The sequence below is a fragment of the Lepisosteus platostomus genome, chromosome 15, assembly GCF_059453375.1.
Source record: "Lepisosteus platostomus isolate fLepPlt1 chromosome 15, fLepPlt1.hap1, whole genome shotgun sequence".
Classification (NCBI taxonomy): Eukaryota; Metazoa; Chordata; class Actinopteri; order Semionotiformes; family Lepisosteidae; genus Lepisosteus; species Lepisosteus platostomus.
Window position 1 is genome coordinate 15,993,455 of NC_142625.1, and position 19,396 is coordinate 16,012,850.

Below are 19,396 nucleotides of genomic sequence, written 5' to 3' on the forward strand. Positions count from 1 at the left end.
TACAGACAAGTCCTAAAAAACAGCAAGTCTTGAATAATTATACAAAAACAAACATTTTCACAAAACTTATCTTTGGTAGTTGTGATTTGCTATATGCAAGACAATTACTTTTGAAACTGAAAACACAGAAAATTTATAAAATAGGTAAACTGTCAGTCTACTTAACTGTATTATTGTCTTTAACAGGACACACAAGCATTCTTTTAAAAGCAAAAGGAACGTGTATCAATAAACAGTAAAAATGTGCAAGACGTTTCACAAGAAACAGAAATCAGACTGCACCATAGATTGTGAGGAAGTACATAGATTTGGTGATGGAAAAGACAGACCCGTGAAATATTAGAATGAAAATCTATTGACATGCATTTTTAAAAATCACCAAAGCTTTGTTTTTTCTGCTCCTCAATATAGAATAGTTCATTCATGGCAACAAACTTCAAGAGGAGTGAACATACAGTATAGTTTGTGTGATATGTACAGTCCTCTGCTTTTGTTTTTTCAGAACGCAGTTCACAGGACATCAGCTGGAAGACCTAAGCAGCTCTCTCATCACGCTGCCACCTCACAGGTGCTGGATGAATGGAATCCACCTGATCTTGACCTCAACTGGTCACTTCAAAGATCACAGTAGAGCCACAGTCCCAGGTTCTGACCAGTAATGGCTACTCTCTAGAACACAGCCTATACTTCAAATGGGAGCCTCGATAAATTGAGCCACTCATTTCTCTTACTCTTCTGGTCGACCAATATTATAACTTTTTTTTTGTGCATCATCTCAGGCACAGTCTTAAATTGCTTGTGGCAGAGCAGAGTCTGAATCTGGTGCTGATCTGACAAAAATCCGCCTGAGACAGCAAGCGCCCATATTTAAGTTACATACAACGGGCACCTTCCCCAGACTGCGAATGCTACATCTGGAGGAGGCTTATAATCTGACTCCAGATTCAGAGAAGCAATGCCTGCAACCAAAGCATCATCGATTCTGACAAAGTGCATATCAATATGCATGCATGCGCAGTGATCATGCCATAGTAAAGCTACTGTGTCTATGCAACACGTTACTATGCAAAGAAAAAAAAACAAGCCAAGCAGAATATTCAATACCCAATGCAACTTCAAGACTAAAGTCTCTATAACAGAGAGAAAGCTTTTTTTGCAGCAGATTAGAAGCAGGTTAAGAGCTTATGTTGTAGGACATAAAGTGAAGCATAAAGTCAATGTGTTGAAAAAACAAAGACAATGTGCTCCTGAGAATAGTTCTAACACAAAGTGTAGGTCAACTAGGACAGTGATCTTTTTTGAAGCATCTGTATGTGTTTAGGGGTGATGTAAACACTAGGCAAACAAATCATTTTCATAGTGGTGCGCCGCAGCACTCAAGAAACTGATACACTTAATTTGCTATAAGCCATGTGGCAATTACATGGTTACACCCTTTCTTTATGTCTTTCTGATACAACAGAACAATGTGATTCACGGATGATTCAGAATATCATCATTCCTTAATTAAAAAGTAATTCATCACTAAAAGCCAATGGCTCTTAATTTACATATTTACAAAGACATTAACACCTCTGTACATGTTTAAATATACGATTGGCAGATTTTGCACACGTACAAAAAACCTAAAGAGACATTTATCTTATTGTATTCTACCCTGACCTCTCAAGTTGAAGCTGGAGAACAAAAACAAAAAATAAAGAAGAAAGTCTAAATAGTGAAATGAGAATCAGGGCAATATTGTTCCTAATGCTCTGAGGCATCTGGAAGAAGTAAAGACAATTACATAAATTGGATATTGTATCAAACTATTTAGAAAGCTGAAACAATACAGTCAGAAAGTAAATGAAAAGTTACTTTCCGGACATAAAAAACTCACGCAGCCTTAGGGTCTGTCAAAGCAAAGCCAAAAGGAAGAAGAAGAGATGACTGTTTCTAGTCTAAAAAAAGCTCCGGCTCTGCGCGGGCCTTAGTCTATTCATGTTTGGACATCAACCAACTTCTGCAGTGTTTCCCAGCCTGTTTTTTTTTTTGTTTTTTCCACACACAGAACACAACACCGGACAATAAGGAAATTGAAAAGTTGTTTTACTAACCTGCAGTTCAACTTTCTCCTAAAATTAAATTATGAAGCATGTGGAGGGGGGGGGGGGGGGGGAGGAGGGAGGGGGGGGGTGTTGGGTTCAGAAAACACAAACAGCAAGCATTAGAGCACAAGCACAGACATCCAGAGACTATCAGATCATCAGGACAAGCTGCCATTTGAAGGAAGCAGAGACGAATCAATTCAAATGCTGCCCCCAGCGAACAGAAGCAGTACAGTCACCTTTTCAAAGCAGCTATGCAGCCGTTATCTATATATTACCAGCTTACATCTGTCACCAGAAAAATCCCCTTCGAATTCTCACTAAAGACAGGAGAGCAGTGTTTTCAGAACTGCAAACACTAAAGGTTCAGATTTGTGTTCCTGTGGTTTGGGCACGATAAAAAAAGGCTTTACTCTGCACTGACAAAGATGTGTCTTAGAAGAAGAATGCCTTAATCGAGAATGCCTTGTGGCCAGGAGGAGAAAATGGGATGAAACGGGATGACAAAAAAAAAAACGCTTAGTAGCCTGAAATAAAAAGATGTGTGGCTTGGACAACCTAAAACTGGGGAAGATAATCACTTTCCATTAAGATCAGACACACAATCTTAGCAGAGCTACTGTAGGTCACAAATAAAGTTGGGTGAGCTATTAGCTGATGTATTCCCTTCAATAAATTATAAGGGATGAGTGTTTGAGATAACGAGGGATAGCTGAAGCTCTTTTGTGCCACGAGCATTCAAGAAAAGAGACTTACATCATTGGACACTGCTGTAGAAAGATCTGCAGAGGGAACAGCAGTAACTGGTGCAAGAGAAAGCCAGGTTGTGGGTTTCAGATGAAACCTGGTTCTTTTGAATGTCATACCATTTTAGTGCCCTTCTTGATATACTTCATAAAGTGGACCTGAACTGGGTAGATTGTGTAATTGCTTGTATTCTGTAGCATGCAAATTTATCATATGCATTGCACACAAAGGTAAACTTATCATATGCATTGCACACAAAGGTAATTTTTTAATAGTTTTTAGGAGGTGGAAGTGGTCTTTAACAGAACAGGGAGCAAAAATAACCTAAGCAGGTGTTCAGCTGCTTCGTTCTTGAGCTCAACTATATAAAAAAGAAAATGTTCAACACTTCTGTATTAGTTTTGGTACAATACAAATACTGTACCTTTAGGTTTGCAGTTTTCTAGATAGCAAATGCATGTGCTGGCAGTGCCACCTTTTCACAAACACCCATGCTCTGTAACAAACATGCATTTCATTCTGAATGTGTAGGCATGCGCAAAAGGGTCTTGCAAATGTATGCTCAAGTGCTAGCACTTGGGCTAGCACGAAAAACCAAAAAAGGTTTGGTATCCCATAAGTCCCATGAAAACAACTGGCATTTTTCATTGTGGAAAACACGTTCCTATGGTTACGACTTTTCAGCAAGCGGCTCAGGAACTCTATGTGAGAGACAGTTTGATTGGAGAGCTTGGAATGCCAGAGGGAAAGCAGGCCAGAGACTGTGACTGGCACGGCTAATTAGTGAGATGTGGAATGTTAGCCGGTGCATGTGTAGGTGTGTCACTGTGTGTGCGTTTGTGAGAAAGAGAGAGTGAGCAAGCCCCTCCTTACGTGTTGTTGACGATCTGCAGTCGCTCGCCCTTCTTGAAAGACAGGTCTGAAGCCGTCCGTGATTCATAGTCGTAAAGTGCTACAAATGTGGTAACACCTCCTGTGACAGAGAAAAGGAAAATTAAAACTGGGGGGAGGACTTGATACATTCCATAGACTTTTTTCCAAACGTATCGGATCTGAAACTTTTCCTTTTCATTTATCCAACTATTTTGTAACTGCTTCTTCCCATTCAGGGTCACGGGGGAGTTGGAGCCTATCCCATCAAGCCGTGGGTGCAAGGCAGGGTACATCCTACTCAGGAAGGCCAGTCAGCCAGGCAGAAACACACACCCTCACTCACACTCACACTTACAGGTGGGGCCACTTTTCCCAGAAGCCCCTTTTCATTTGACACAAAAGAAAAGTTCTAAAAATACCCAACAAAATGGGCAAACTGCCCCTTTCTCTGACAGGACGGAATGCCTTTAACCTTTAACCTTTGACCTTTGCACTGGCTCCCTCGTACCTCTTTGCGGGGAGGTGATGCCGATGGAGGAGTCCACCCCGCCGAAGAGCACAAGCTCTGCGTTGCTGGTCAGGGAGTGGTTGCCACGCCGGGAGCCCTCTGCAGCGGGGCTGCGATTGGGCGTGAGCGTCTGCTGGACAGGGCTGTGGCTGGGGTGGTAGGAGCCTACGATGCCTATAGTACCATCCAGACTCCGGGACCGCTGGCCAGGGTCCTTGGGCTTGCTCTTCGTCGCCCCCATCACTGGGCCTGCCACACAAAGAGGAGCGTCAGTCTAGCACCCTGAAAAACGCATTCGATCGCGAGGTAGCTCTCTTCACGAAATAGGCCCAATTGAAAACAATGCTCCATGTGAACTGTTCCTAGAACCGCCTTTCTTTGAGCTTTTGACTGGACGTGCATCTCAGTGCGTGAGGAGGCGCCAAGATACGAACGCAATTTTGAGACCGACTCGGCACAAAGGCCAAGAGAACGGCGGAGAGTGGAATTTCAAGTGCTTTGCACTGCGCTCAAACCGAAAGCAGCGTCGCCACGCTGAAGGCAACCTTGCTCACTGGGCAGCAAGGGTCCGTCAGAACACAAGCTATTCCAGTGCAGGATCTGAGCACAACCGGCTCTTTTAATAGTCGGATTAGCATACCCACGTATTCGCTTCCTATAATTAGACCGCTGGTCGTATCAAAGTGCTGTACCGGGATGGGAGGGCTGGTGTTTGACTTCCACTGTTCTAAGCTGAGAGAATGACAGCCAACAAAATAAAACAAAGATCCTCAACTTTGGACACTTTCATACCTCAATCAGGGCTTTCTGTGCTGCTTCTGTCCACCTGGAGATACAACCCAGACACCTGAACTCTGAAATTCACTCACAATATTTCAATTACTGCAACCAGGATTCTGCTACAGTCAGTCTGCCCTGTCAGCCCAGCCACTCCCTGCATTTTATTTAAAATATTTTTTTCTGTAGGTATTAGGCATACCGTCTCCACCTTTTGTCACTAATTATGATGTATTCTCTCATTACGTGTAATTTACAGACTGTACTAAAAGGTGTGTGTTTTTTAGCTCAAGAGGACTTCTCACAGACTAACCCTGTTATTTCATGCATTTCACCAGTTTTGTTTCAGCTGACTTTGGCTCTGCAGCGTGGGGCACAATCCTTTTGCTCCTTCTTAAAAGCAACTTGGCGTTTGTTCTCTTTAAGCGCCGTTTCCACAAAGCCTTGCTTTTTTGGCCTGTGAGAAGTTGAGGCAGCGAGAGAAAAATCAATGAAGGGTTTTAAAATAAACGATGTAAATCTAGCCTAGAAGGCCTAAAGACTAGAAAAGCTGATGCTCACAGATTTAAGCCCTCAGGTTATATGATCTTCTCGCACATTGTGCTGCTAGAAAATCAGTGAGCTCATGTTTACACAACAAAGTATTATACCCCCAGATTAAAAAAATCACTTGAAGTCGGAACCAGTGTCTCCATGACAACAGTGGTCCAGTCTGTGTGCCGCCCCCCTGTTTTAAGAAGCTTCCTGTACTTCTACCTTCTGTGATGGAACTTTCAACAAGAGACAGGTGAGGAGACCGATGCCTGACCCTCAAAATGAGAACCCAATCAGAGTGTTTCCCCCTCTGCTCTCACATCATCTTTCTATCAACTCCGAAACAGGCATCAGGCTCCTCTGTGGCCGACAACCATTTTAAAACCAGCACACAGGTGAAGAACAGACAGTGGTGTGGGGCAGGAGGGGCTAGCAGCTTTGTCGACTGACAATTGTTTAAAAGTGAAAGAGCAGGTGAAGAAGTGAGAAATACCATGTTCGCTACTCCGCGAGCTATTAATGGCTCAGCCTCCAAGAAGGAAAAAAAAAAGCACCAAAACGAGAAACAAAATAAAAGAACTATAGCAGCAAAAGTGAACTTCAACTTGATACTGTAGATGCATGTTTTGCCCACCTCAGTACCAGCTGGACACCCCTGTGCCGGACAACACAGGCGTATCAGCTTATCATTGTAAGCAAAAAAGGCCAAGCTCATCCTAACTGGGGTACTGCAGCTGTACAATTACAGTATTATTATTTCGGTGGTGTCCTCCCTTCCATATAAGTGCCACTTTCATGCGAGAAGACGAGCTAAACAACTCATGCAGCACCTAGGCATTACATCAATTAGGGGTTACTGTTCGAGTGTACACAACAAAAATCCCACCCACTCGCCTACTGTCAAAACCTGAAAAACCCATTACTTTCTAAAGATTTCTACCAGCAATTTCCCCTCGATATAAAATGTCTTATACGAGACATCTGACTGTTTATTGCCACAGTGACGTTTAAAGGGTTTTCATCTGCATTTTGCATGTGTATAGACAGCATCTCCCATCGATGCACTATGTACTGTGACATACGGTCCTGCACAAGGCAATGCAACTAGATATCACAGCTCTATTTTATGCTAGATATTTTGTTACTACGTTGTGAAGCTGGAGATATCCCTGTGGTGGGCAGTATCACTAGACTTTGGATTCCCAGTATATTGATCTTGGGGTCCTGTTGCTCCCCCTCTGCTCCTTCCCAGAGTCATGGATACATGGATACATGGATACATGGATACATGGATACAGTAGCACTTTCCCATTAGAGCTGCTTAGCACTGATTGGAAGAGGATACAGCTGAGAGAACTGGGCAGGACTCCCTGCCCTGTTCCTGTGCCTGGGCCACTGGATTTTCATTCAGGATGTGTCAGCCCGCTGCACTTAAAAAAACCCGTTTCACTTCTTAGTACTTGTACAGCTGACCTATTTTTGTCCTGATCATTTAGGTCACACAGCTGTGGTTATCTTTCCACTTTTTGTTTCCCTGTGGATAACCTGGGGGTTTCTAACAAATGCACAACCCATCTCTCTGGCTGTATTGATAATTCCGTTTTTTTTCCCCTTTACATCATTTCAGCCTTTTCAGCATCTTGGCTGGAACAGGCTGTGTTTGCCCACTGTGAATGTTTGACATCTCATCTGCAACCCCAAATGGATGCCTGGAGGCCTGGAAGTCACTGGACATCCACTGATTCACAGCTCCCCGCCTACTGCAATGTTATATTCATTGAGTGAGGGGAAAACTCAACACTGTTTTGCAGTGTGATGCATTGCAGGTTTTTGAAACTGCAAGTAGTGGTGGAAATTGTACCGATGAAGCAGAAAACCTATTTAATGCTGGTTTTTGATTGTGCTTTTGCCTCAGCAAAGCTATAAAGCTTGAATTTTTCTGCACCCAAAACTGGCTTATATAAAATCTGGAGGCTCTCAAACCCTGATAGGAACCATTGAGCAATGCTGATCTTCTCTGTTTCTTTGACATAAGTCAGGGACAGTGCTGAGTTAGCATCAACACAAAATGTACCAAATTACTGCTGTTAAAAATGTAGAAAAAAAATGCATGAATACATTAGCTACTCATGTGTTTCTTTGCAAATGTGTGATTAAAGTGAACTGATCAAATTCCACTAGGTTATGCAGACTCCAAATGACAGAACAGATTTTATCTCAAGAAGAGTCATTCAATCAAACTTTATGGTTGCGGGAAACTGTACTCAAACATTCTTCTTCCTGAAAACCATTACACTGAAAAAACAAATTGCAGTGTTGACGATCTGCAGTGATAAAATGGCAATATATTAACAGACTGATACTATAGACCTGTAGCAGTATTATTCAGCCAATGCAGTCTGCCACAGTAACCACAAGCTCTTCCTTTGCATTTTATTTGCTGTGGGACAGGGATAATGTTGGCTCATGCTGGGCTCTGAATGCACATAAGGGGAATATGACAAGTTAACACCTGTACAGGCAAAACTCAGTTCCATTCAGAATCAAGTCCCCCAGGAAGCATTCCTTTGGAATTCTAAAAGGCTTGTTGGCAATTTAATCAAAAATGATCCATACAGATGTGTCGTGCTGAAGGAGGATTTTCTAGATTACCCACATAAGGCCAGTCTATTGCACAAGATATCCAGCCGGCTAACTGACTAAAAGTCTTGCAACACATTGTTTCCTCTTTAGTCATTCTGTGCTGCTGTACATCCACAACTCAAATGCCACCCTCCTCCTGGTGTTAAACACTGTAACAGATCCCACACCACTGCCAAACCACATTTTAAATTACACAATGAAAAGGTTTTTCAGCGTTCCTGCTTTTTTTTGCTAAACGTAATCTCATAATTATCAAGTAGCTTCCTTTCGGTTGACTCTTCAAGCAGGGAATCATGGACTGCTGATCAATTCGGCTTGCCAGTCACACTTTCACTGCGTAGTGAAGGTAATGACAAATCTTCAAATCTCCTGGGACTTGCACTGTTACACCATCTGCTTCTTTTTGGACTGTGAGCCCAGAGTCCCAGAGCAGAATTAAAATATTGATGGTGGTCTCACTGATGCTACAGCTAGCTGGGATGAGAAAGCTAGCAGGCAGCAAAGCTAAGAAATCCCATCTTGAGGGCACTTAACCTGAGTTGCACCAGGCCAGTAGTGTGTCACTTCATCAACGCATTCTGCAGCCCAGACTCGCAACAGTGATCTCTAGAAAACATGACCTAGGTTGCACTGCAAAAGAAGCCTTCCAGATCTCTAACGGTTTAGAGTTTCAGATGCCCAACACACTTTAAGGATGTTCTCTCTGATAGACCCTTCCTTTGATGGACCCTGGTAAGGATAAGGGTAGAGAAACAAAACAAATTCCATATATTAAATTCCCAAAACCAATGTGGAAAAACACCTTTGCTTATCTGCCTCAACTAAGCTGGGCTCTCAATGTAACACTGGTACCTAGAGATAGAGCTTGAGTAAAGTGTTGGAACTAGAGCACATACGGGATTATTTACATCCAGAAGAGTTCTCAGAAATGAGAATCAAATACAAAGTTCAAAATAAAAATCAATGCCATTAACTCCAGTGCATCCTACCTCAGTTAGTAACTCAAAGGCTTAGAAAGTTGCAGCCGTCATGAACTTGCCTATAACTCCAGTGAATTAAATAAATTAAATTAACATGTTGAATGCGAGAACTGGTATCAGTTCCCAGGCTTTAATGATTAGTAGGGGTGATTTGCACAAGCTGCATTGTGATATGCCTCCAGTTTGAATGGAGTGATCCTGCAGGTATCAAAGGTCGCTTCAAATGATCAGTGAGCAGAGAATTAAGCACCTGATCTGATTAAATCTGATTTAGAGCTCAGCTGGCTGGAATGAAAACCAGGATAGGTTGCTGACCACTGCTCTAGAACCTGCTCCAGACTTGCTGAAATGTACTGAAAAGTCTTTCAAGATGAAATCTCAGCCAGAGGTTACACAGTCACGGAAAATCATTATTTTCTCATAAGCATAGCTTTGGAAAAATTGCTGGACGTCTATTAAATTGTAGAAAATATGGAGCTAATTTAGTACTGGATAAGAAAACACTTTGAGAGCAGTCGGCAAAATAACTACAACCTACTCCTTTTGGCAGTTTGTACGGATATGAGGTACACCATCAGAGCTGACAGAGATCCAGAGGCAATAATGGTGTCTGCTGGTGTGGTTCCTCACTGCAGTGTCATTAGACCTCCGTCTGTGAAGGCCAAATAATTCTTGAAGTGACAAACAGTCACTTAAACAAAAATGGGTATCTCAGCATCTGGCACTCACGCAAGGAAAATTAAAATTCCAAAAATTCATCACGAGAAATCTTTGGAAAAAACACAGGTTTTGAGCTCATCAGCAATTCCGGCTGTCAAACACACCGGCTCTGCGCTGCACGTGGCAGCCTGCCAGATGAGTCAAAACAGCTTCTCTTATCAAGCAGCTGAAGGCATTCCTGCAGTTTGACCTGGGCGGCTCCTGTCAGCCAGAACCCTCACTCTGTGTACTGAAGAGGACTGGGGACTCAAAGTCTCTGTGGCTAGAATCCATGGGGTCCTAATTTATCGTACATGTGAGATCATCATGCTTGGACAGGCAAGGAGAGGCAGAGGGCAGATGGGTTAATTAGGAGGGACGCTCAATATTGCCCAGAGGGCTGCTGACAGCGTGGCAGCTGTATCTGTAGCTCTTCCAGCTATACCGTTGTAACTACTTAACAAGAAGTGCTTCAAAAGCCTGTCAGAAGTGAAACAGGTCTGACACTTCACCTACACGTTCCCTGTGTAGTTCATTTTCTAAATCCAAACTCCTACAGCATTTAATTGGCTACTGTATGCTTCGCTCCTTGGGTTTGATTCCTGGTCCCCATGTTAAATGAAGAGCTGTGCTGACTCACTGATCAAGCCTTGGAAACAAACAGGGTTGTGCTGATTACACATGCAAGTTAATTATAGAGGATGTATTTTATACTTATTTAGTGCAATGGACTGATCCACAATATAAACAAAATTACAGGAAGTGAGAACAAAAACACCAGCCAGATTATTAGTATTTAGGATGACAGACTGCAAAAAAAAAATCGAAGGGGAAGATTGATATGACTTCACTAAGGATTAACATAACATTGGTGGTGTTGATGTATAGACCTAATCAGCCTCTGGACAGACTGCTGTGGGGTGATCCACCCCTCTCCCCATTAAGTTGTGGGCAGGTGGCGAAGGTTGGCAGGTCATAATTTTGTAGGTGGCACTGGAAAGGAGGTGCAACAGAAGATCAGGTCGGTAAAAAAAGTTGGACATGGTGTTTCCATGTTGTTCTGATTAGAATCGCAGTACTGTGTGGTCTTGCGTTGTCCTGATGGAAAAACAGCACTTCTGTACCTGCTCTCAGGAACAACTGTTAGCTTGATGACTTTGTTAAGGTAACGCTGAGCAGTGGCCTTTAGTATAAACCAAAGGTGTTCTTGTGTTAATGGTGGCTCCTCCCCAAAATACTCCCCCACCACATCTTCCAGCAAGTCTGCCAAGGACTCAACGGTATTCCTCTCCGAAGAAAACGCTCCACCACTCTCTGTCTCAACCTCAGATGTCCTCCAGCCTGCTGAAGATGGTGATGGAGTCTCTCAGCTATCAGCATTACTCCTAAAATGCCTTTGAATATGCATATCCTTTTCATAGTCCTTCAAGCACCTGTTTTCTTGCATTACAATAGATTCAATGGATGGATGGATCTGGGATAGTGTGGCCTGCCCATCATAAAGAGCCAGTTTTGCTTTTCTTTTGAGTAGGCAGCTGACTGATAACGCAAAACGTCTTATTCTGCAGGCATTCTTTCTTATAGGCAGGCCACCTTTGTACATTCTGATAACAACCATACACTAATTGTTACTCATGCAGGGAGTGGTTATATCTTTCACTGTTCTTAAATTAGAATGCTGTCTATAGAATGGGTATTTATACAGGTTCTTAACTCATTTTGCTAATTTTAAAGTAAGTCAATGCAAATATCAAACCTGGTGTTTTTAAGAAATCACATGAGCTGAGCTCAGCCTTTTGTTATAACAATAAGAATTACTTTTTAATTAATCATCAGAACCATCTGTCATTATTTAAAGACATTAAGTAAATGGTCAAGGAGCTACTGATGCAAGACAGAAGGCTGCAGCAATTTTAATTGTGCATTCTATCTACGGCGATTTCAAACAGAGAAAGTTGGGCAAAGAGAAAAGAATACATAACTGTGCTTTGAGCAAACTGCAATTTTCAGCTAAGAACAAAAGAAAAAACAGAAGCTTTTTCTCACTTTTACCAGCGCAGATACTGCCATTCATTTGTGGTAGAAAATGTGAGGCAGTTTGGTTCACCAACTCATTAAACCTAATAAGCTCAAGACCTTGCTTGCAATGAGGCCCAAATGTCTGATAATTCCCTCTGTGTTGGTAATTTGCAATTACACAAGAAAAAAGCAGACAAATTCTCAAACCTTTCTCTCTAGGGCCTGTTTGGATAAGAAGCACAGTTAATATTGTTTTTTTCCCCACCAAATACACACAGTCCCAAAGCTGCTTTCATTACCAAGGTGCCAAACACAACACAAAGAGCAAAAAAAATACTTAAGGCTCTTTTGACCGTACAGGATCATCCCTGTCCCTGGTTTAACAAGATGGGCTTCTTCATAACTCAAGGAAGCAGCCAGAGGCAGGATGAAACTGAGAGAAACGACTAGTTGTGTTTATTTTTTGCTTTTTGCCGTCATTTTCTCACACCGATTGAGGCTCATCTGAAACTTTATCCAGTGCCGTTGGGCTCGTTTTGGGGTTTTGTTTATTCATATGGGCAACAAGGCTTTTATGAACTGCGTCCAGTTGAAAGCTAACACCGTCTGACAATGTGTGTGGTCCCATTGAAACACAGAGCTCATTAAAACCCTGTCCTAGAAAAACAAATACAGCTTTGGATAAATCAGAAGCTAAACATTGCATCCCGGGGCCCTATGCAGACGTGCAACTTTAGAGGAGACATTCTTCAAAAGAAAGCAGCAGATACTAACAAACACCTTGCAGCCATTTCAGATAATATTCAGTACAGTAGAGCACTGACTTGCAATGGATGATGGGAACAATGCAAACTAAAAATAACATTTAACACCCAGAGTCTGAAAGGAGTTGTCCACAGTGCGGCCGTTTCAAAATCATAACCCAAAGACAAATTGCTTCTTGCACAGTGTCACTCCTCCAGCACAGGGGAAGTACCACCTGACACTCAGCTCCACATTAAGCAATAAGGTGATGTTCTCCTCTGCAGCGTAGAAATGATGCTCTTGCACAGGAGATGTCTGGAAAACAGATTTCGAAACAAAACCAGAACACAGACTGTAAATCCACTCCCAGACAGTGATTTCTGGCTCTGCCAGTTCAGGCAATGGTGTAGAATCACCCTTTAGGCACGTTTCTCCTGTAAGTAAATGAGTGTGGAAGCTGACCGACCAAGAAAGGAAACAATTACCTTTCTGCAAACTTCCAAGCCTTTGGTTTGCACTGGCAGAGACAAAGAAAATGACTCTGCAAAACACAAAGTATCCAGACTAGGAGAAGAGAGCGTCCACATTTCTTTTGAGTTCACTGTGCTTCGTCAGGTCTGGACTAGCTTTCCTTAGGTCATGCCAGAAGATTGGGTTTCATCTTTCTGTGGCTGTGGGCTAACAGCACTATAATTTCCATATGGGATTTCTTTCCCCAGATATCATCAGTAATTTACTACACGCCCCAGGCACTGAACCCAGAGGGTTCCTAGGTTTCTAACATACTCGGTAGTTATATAAAAATTAAAATGCGTCTTACTTTAAAAAGTAATGTACATTCAGAAACCTGATATAATTAGGATAAAACTCTACCTACACAGCAGTTTCCTCCATTTGCAGATTTTGAAGCAAAGCAGGCTTTCACATACTGTATGACAGATATCTGTTTTTTCAGCTTGTCACATTACTTTCAGCAAAACTGCATCGAAAGACATGCAAGCTCAATCTGTGTGAACTGAACAAGAGCCTGCAGCTCGTTAAACTTGAAATGAACTACTGTATAGGACTAGGCTACAAAAGAAGTGGCAAATTCTCCCCCTGTGCAAAGTTCTCGCATTTATTTCTGATGCCTGCAGACTCTTCTAGCTGAAATCATTCCTCAAGTTAAAGGTACAAAAACAGGTTGGGAAAACGAATTGCCATATCCCCAATGTGTGTTTAGAACAATTTAGATAATTGTACAGCACGCATGTGATTCCTGACTGCCTATTTAAGAGGCAGAAATAAATAACTAGTCAGGATGACAAATATAAAACCAAATAGATCTGAAACTTAGAGAACATGCTCAACAGAAAATAATAATAACTTTTATTTACGAAGACCCTTTCCATACCCAAGAATGTGTATTGATAAAGAAAAAGAGAAAAAAAGACAATAAAGAATAAAAAATGAGGTGAGAATTTAAGAATTGGTCTCTTGAAAAAGCACGGTCACCAAAAGTCCAAAATTTAGCCCTGGGTACAGTAAAATAACAAACAAAATAATGAACACATAGTGATGGACACACAGTTGCACTGGATCAGGACACACCAAATAACTTTTTTGAAGAAATCAAGCCAACACTGCTTAAGCTGAGATTTAGTTAAGTCACAGAGGAACTGCTGACACAGCTTGAAGAGGTAAGTCAAGGAGGGTAGTCCTCTGTGGTTTTAATTCTTTCCAGTTACTCGGGGAGACAAGCTGTTTTACCAGGGGTGGAGCAATTACTACTGCAATCCGCAGAGTAATATTTCAGCTGGATGAATAACATCCATTCAGTAATCAAGTACACACCTGAAGAAGGCTCCACGGCCGAAACTTTGTTTTTCCATTCTTTTCTTTTCAGCATGGAATAAACCCTTTACCTGTTCCTTGACAATTTCTCATGATGAAATTCTACGTCTACAGCTTTACATTCAATTCTCCTGAAGCCTGGATATTTGAAACACACCCAGCAACGACAGGTGGTATTCAAGTGTATCCTGTGCCTAAGCAAATTGACACAAGAGCAGCACACCTTCTCATATTGTAGAAAATAACCTCCCATTAAGATTTTCTAGTATATCGCCAGTGGGTTTCTTCACAACAAATACTGAAACATGGACAAGGAGACACAAATGGAAGCTACAGTTTGCATTTAAAACCACGAACAAGAGGCACTTCTTTACTCCAAGAGCTGTGGAGGTATGGACCAGGATACTCAGCCATGTGGTTGAAGCTGATAGCCTGGCTTCTTTCAAGAAAATGCCAGATCTTTGTATTTGAACTTACTACTAACTACACACTACACAACAGCAAGAGGGGCTGAATGGCCTCCTTTCATTTGTACCCCGTCTAATGTTCTTAAACGTCTCTTGAAAGTAAATGGGTGAGAAACGTTACCTTTCCACAACCTTCTATGATGCTTCTTATTAGATGCTGATGAAAGAATTCAGTAACAAAGAGAAGAGATCCTTTAGGCTTTGGGTACTTTGCATTAAACAATGTATTTAACAGCAGCCAAAAACTGCTGGCATTCAATCATCCACTCCACTGCTCACTCCACTTCCAACGGTTAAAAGCCATTAACATACCAACTGATAAAAAACAAACACTGAAGACTTTATATTTAAATCTCCTGTAAAGCCAAAAGGAAATGACATATGTACTTCAGGTGGGGCGTACATTCTTGCTTGAGGTGTGACCAAAGTGTCTACAATAACATCGGGCAGCTAGCTATGAAAACATGGGTTTTCTCTAAGTAGCACTTTTCTGTGAATTGAGTTTAAGTGCACAGTCTTAGCCAAGAGGTCTTTAGGACCCTCCAACCCTAATTGTTAAAAAAACAGCAGTCTGCATTAAAGCTTTCTTTGTAACTTTATGCCCTTTGCGGAAGGCCTGAGCATATCTATAATCATCTGCACCATAAATATACCAATTCTGGGAAACGCTTTAAAACCCCGCTTAGTTTAAATATATTCACAGCCATGTAGCCACTACACCTGTAAATCTCTATGCTGACAAATTAGGAACCCTTGCTTAGGAATATTCCTTGCACCTACAGCTGTTCGTTTCGACTGCAGCCTGCCTCTTCCTCTGACATTCAGTCGACACTCCTGTCGATCCCTTTCTGCAGTCGCTCCCTGTGGGAAGATGTTTTATGGTTTAGGAGCTGCGCAGTATGCACCCTTACAGACAATGCTATTTGTCTTTCCAGACAGCTTCACAATCTATAAGGATTGACATTTCTGCTAGCTGAGCCCCAGCAACGGCAGTACTTTCAGAGGCACTCCAATCATTAGCCTTTTCCATTCCAATATCATTCCATCCCAGTTGGTGGTGTTCCCCACACGCATCTATGTCGAATATAGTCTTGTGACACACTTGCATTGCCTGCAGATAAGCATAGGAGATTTCATTCTATCTCATGGGGAGGGGAGCTCTTAATATATTTGCCTGTCAGTCTGCTCTGTAGGAAAGGGATAGCTACAGTGCCAGTGATTAGTTGTCCCCTTTGACTATCAACATCAGCACATTATTTTAATTTACCCAATGCATTTTATCAGTAGCTGGTTATTTATTTTTAAATCCTAGCCGTACTGGGCCAAGTAGCTTGGGGAGGCAGAGAATACCAAAGATCTGTTAGGTGAAGCAAATTTGTATTCCTTAACTTCAGATGTCCACGTTGACATGGCACAATGCCTGCATCCTTAACATTTTAACATATGAAGCACAAACGCAACCAAAATAGTTTGGATTCTTCCGTTGCTAATAAATTGTTTCCATTTATTATGGAAAAAGCCACAAGATCATTCCACATGAACGCCGGAAAACTTCACAACAAATTTCCAAAGAAATGGACTGCAGTAGATCGAACAAGGTTTTGCGGCTATCTTGAGTAATAAACAGGGCAATTACAGAAACCTTTTTCCTTAACAGCATTACTAACATGAACGCAGTCATAGCAGCTTTGTGCAACTTGTGTATTTTCAGTTGAGGGGGGACATAATGGGTAAGTTAAGTTGGTCTCTTCAACTGTATTTATGATACAGTGCAGGGCGCATTTTGTTCTTAAAAAATGATATGCCTGACTAATAGGGCTGAGAAGGCCTTTCAGCCACAACAGAGCTTAGTCAGGAAGACAACAGAGTGCAGAGAGCTATGATGAGGCTGGGGACTGGGCTCATATATAATCCCAGACATGTTCAATCATGTTCTTGTGACTTCAAACTACAGTACAAAGCAATCATTCAAGCTGCTATCTCAGCTTAAGACATATGGATACTATAGTTTTCGATTACTTCAAGAATCTGGGAGTTTAAAAACACTAAACTCTCACAAAACAAAAACAGCATTTGACACCAAATAAGCAATTTTTATTTTCATAGCTGACAGAATGTTATGTTTTGGAATCTTCAATTACATATATACCATGAGGGAAATGGATACTTATGTTTTGTTTTTATATTTACGACTTTGGGGAATTTCAAATGACATGTTATGTAGTTTCTGAGCATGACTGTGAATAATTTTCTTTTGAACTAAAGATATGCCCCCATTGTCTATGTGGTAAAACACATGAAGGAATGTCCTTTGTAAGGATACAAAAGTACAGACCTCTTTCTACAGCCTTTGAGTGTGGAAGCCAAAGTTAACAATACAACTACATGACACAAGAGGGCTCTTGCCCCCTAGCTGTACCAAAAAAACATCCTTCAGACTCCTCCACCTTTCCAGACCAAAAGAACACCCACCACTGACGCAAGCTCCAAGCCTCCGAATCCCACACAGTCAGGCTAAACCTCCAGTTCACTCAACAGCTGAGTCAGAGTGGAGTGGGAGTAAATATTTACTGTGTAAGGGAGTAATTGGCTTTTGGTTGCCATGGGAGCGATTCTTCAGATGCCTGTAATGTTCAGAGACACTGTAGAACTGCAGGGCCTCTCTACAGGCTTGTACAGAAACTTTATTCCAAAAACTATCATCACCATATCATGGACTGAGGTCAACTGAAGGCACAGAGCGTCTGAGCCAGTTTAAAGTTGGAGTCTGCAAACATCTTGGTAGGACAGGATTCAGATGTGGTTATCTGAAGGATCAGGTGGCTTTGTGAGCAGAACTGAGATGGTGAAGTGACACTTTGACCAGTATGTTTAAAAGAGCTTTCATTTGTCTTTTTGTTATTGTCTACCCCAATACCACAGCTGAGACACCTGGTACTTTCCACACCTCAATCATTCCCTGGACATTTTCTCCAGAAAATGAAAAAAGGAACTTTCTGAAAAGACGCAGCAGCGGCAGGAAGTACAGAGGGGAAGCAAACCAGCACAACACACATTGGTAAAGCAGTGTACATTGGAGAGTGCAGTACTGATATGGCACTTACCATCTTTTTTCAAGTTTGAAGTACAAATCTGTTATCGTGGGAATTAGCTCAACTAAAAAAAACACCTTTTCCCAATGTCTTAACCAAGAGACAAATTTAAAACCAGTGACGCTGAATCTGAACCTACTGTATGCTGACATTCTGTATTTCATTCTTTACCATATCGGTAAGAAACTTTGTCCATGTAAGCCACTGGCTGAAGACTTTTATTAAAGTATCTGGGATCTACAAGGTACAGGGCATAGCTGTCAATCAACACTGGTTAAGCACTGTTAAATCTAAACCAGCGTAGAATCATGGAAAGCTCAAATATACCGCCACCAAATCACAAACGGAGAAAAACAAATTAGGCAATGAAATATGCAAAAATAAGTTGTACAATAATTTTAGAAAATGTACTCCTTTACACAAAGCAATTCCTGGCCTCACAGAGGACATACTTCATCAATATTGCTTTCATAAATAACATAACAGCATAATATTGTTTCCATAATCATAACAACACACACAATGATATAAACATCATATCTGTCTCACAACATACTGACCAGCCTCACCCTCAAGTGAGTGCACTGAACTGCAATGGGACTGTACAGGTTTCCTACTACTCAGACAATCCTTTCTGAATGAGTCTTTTGTACAAGTGTCTGTGCTGTACCCTATATTGTGCATCACAAGGAAGGGGTTTATTATTTGAGACCTGCTAATAGCTGCCAAGATGGGATCTAATCAGAAGTAATTTGTGAAGCCACATCTCAGCTAACATTATCAAAGCTGTGACTGCTAAAAACCCCAAGCAAAAAAACACTTCTGACTGCTATGAGTGAAAAAGAAAAATAATCTCCCGATGTTATGATACAAACAGCGCTGCTGGAAAGTTCATCACTTCCCAGGAGCTTCAGCAGATTTAAATTTCACGTTTGGCTCCTGGCCCAAGAGCTGTATGGCTTGTGTAGACTGCAGTCGTCATGGATATTTTTCTGTTTTGTATCCCCCTTCAAGAGCTGGGACAGTTCTCTCTCTGGGGAGTAGAGAGAGGGGGCTACTGTATCCTGGGCAGGGGTACTTTGTAATGCCATTCTGTGCTTCAGCCATCTTTCTGGGTCATGTTAGTGCTGACATTTTGAACCAAACCTCAGCCGGGGCTGAACAGCCTCTGAAGAGCTGCATGCTTGCTCCCCTCGTTTTGATGGAGGAATTAAATTCAAAGAACGCCTAGAGAAGGGCCTTGAAGCTCTGAGAGAAGAGACACTACTGACAACTCTGGCTGTAAACGATTTCCACATTCTCTAAAGGGGGGGGGGGGGCAAAAGTCCCAAATCCCTGCTGATTAATTAAAATCATGTGCAATCCCTTCATTTTTGAATCTGTCAGAGAGAGA

The 19,396-nt window shown here is 41.8% G+C and overlaps 1 protein-coding gene across 6 annotated transcripts in view; it reads right to left on the bottom strand.

The window, feature by feature from the left end:
- src (SRC proto-oncogene, non-receptor tyrosine kinase) overlaps positions 1-19,396 on the bottom strand; it is a 58,724-nt gene that overhangs the window by 16,509 nt on the left and 22,819 nt on the right. For 3 of the 6 annotated variants that reach the window (XM_088608393.1, XM_088608390.1, XM_088608391.1), the window contains 3 exons: positions 4,216-4,464; positions 3,708-3,807; positions 2,097-2,114 (listed from right to left, as the gene is read on the bottom strand). In XM_088608393.1, coding sequence (XP_088464519.1) covers positions 2,097-2,114; positions 3,708-3,807; positions 4,216-4,456 — 359 coding nt within the window. In that variant the 5' untranslated portion in view covers positions 4,457-4,464. Of the gene's footprint in view, positions 1-2,096; positions 2,115-3,707; positions 3,808-4,215; positions 4,465-15,032; positions 15,055-15,691; positions 15,715-19,396 lie in introns of those variants that run through there. The other 3 variants (XM_088608395.1, XM_088608394.1, XM_088608396.1) reach the window with 3 other exon arrangements.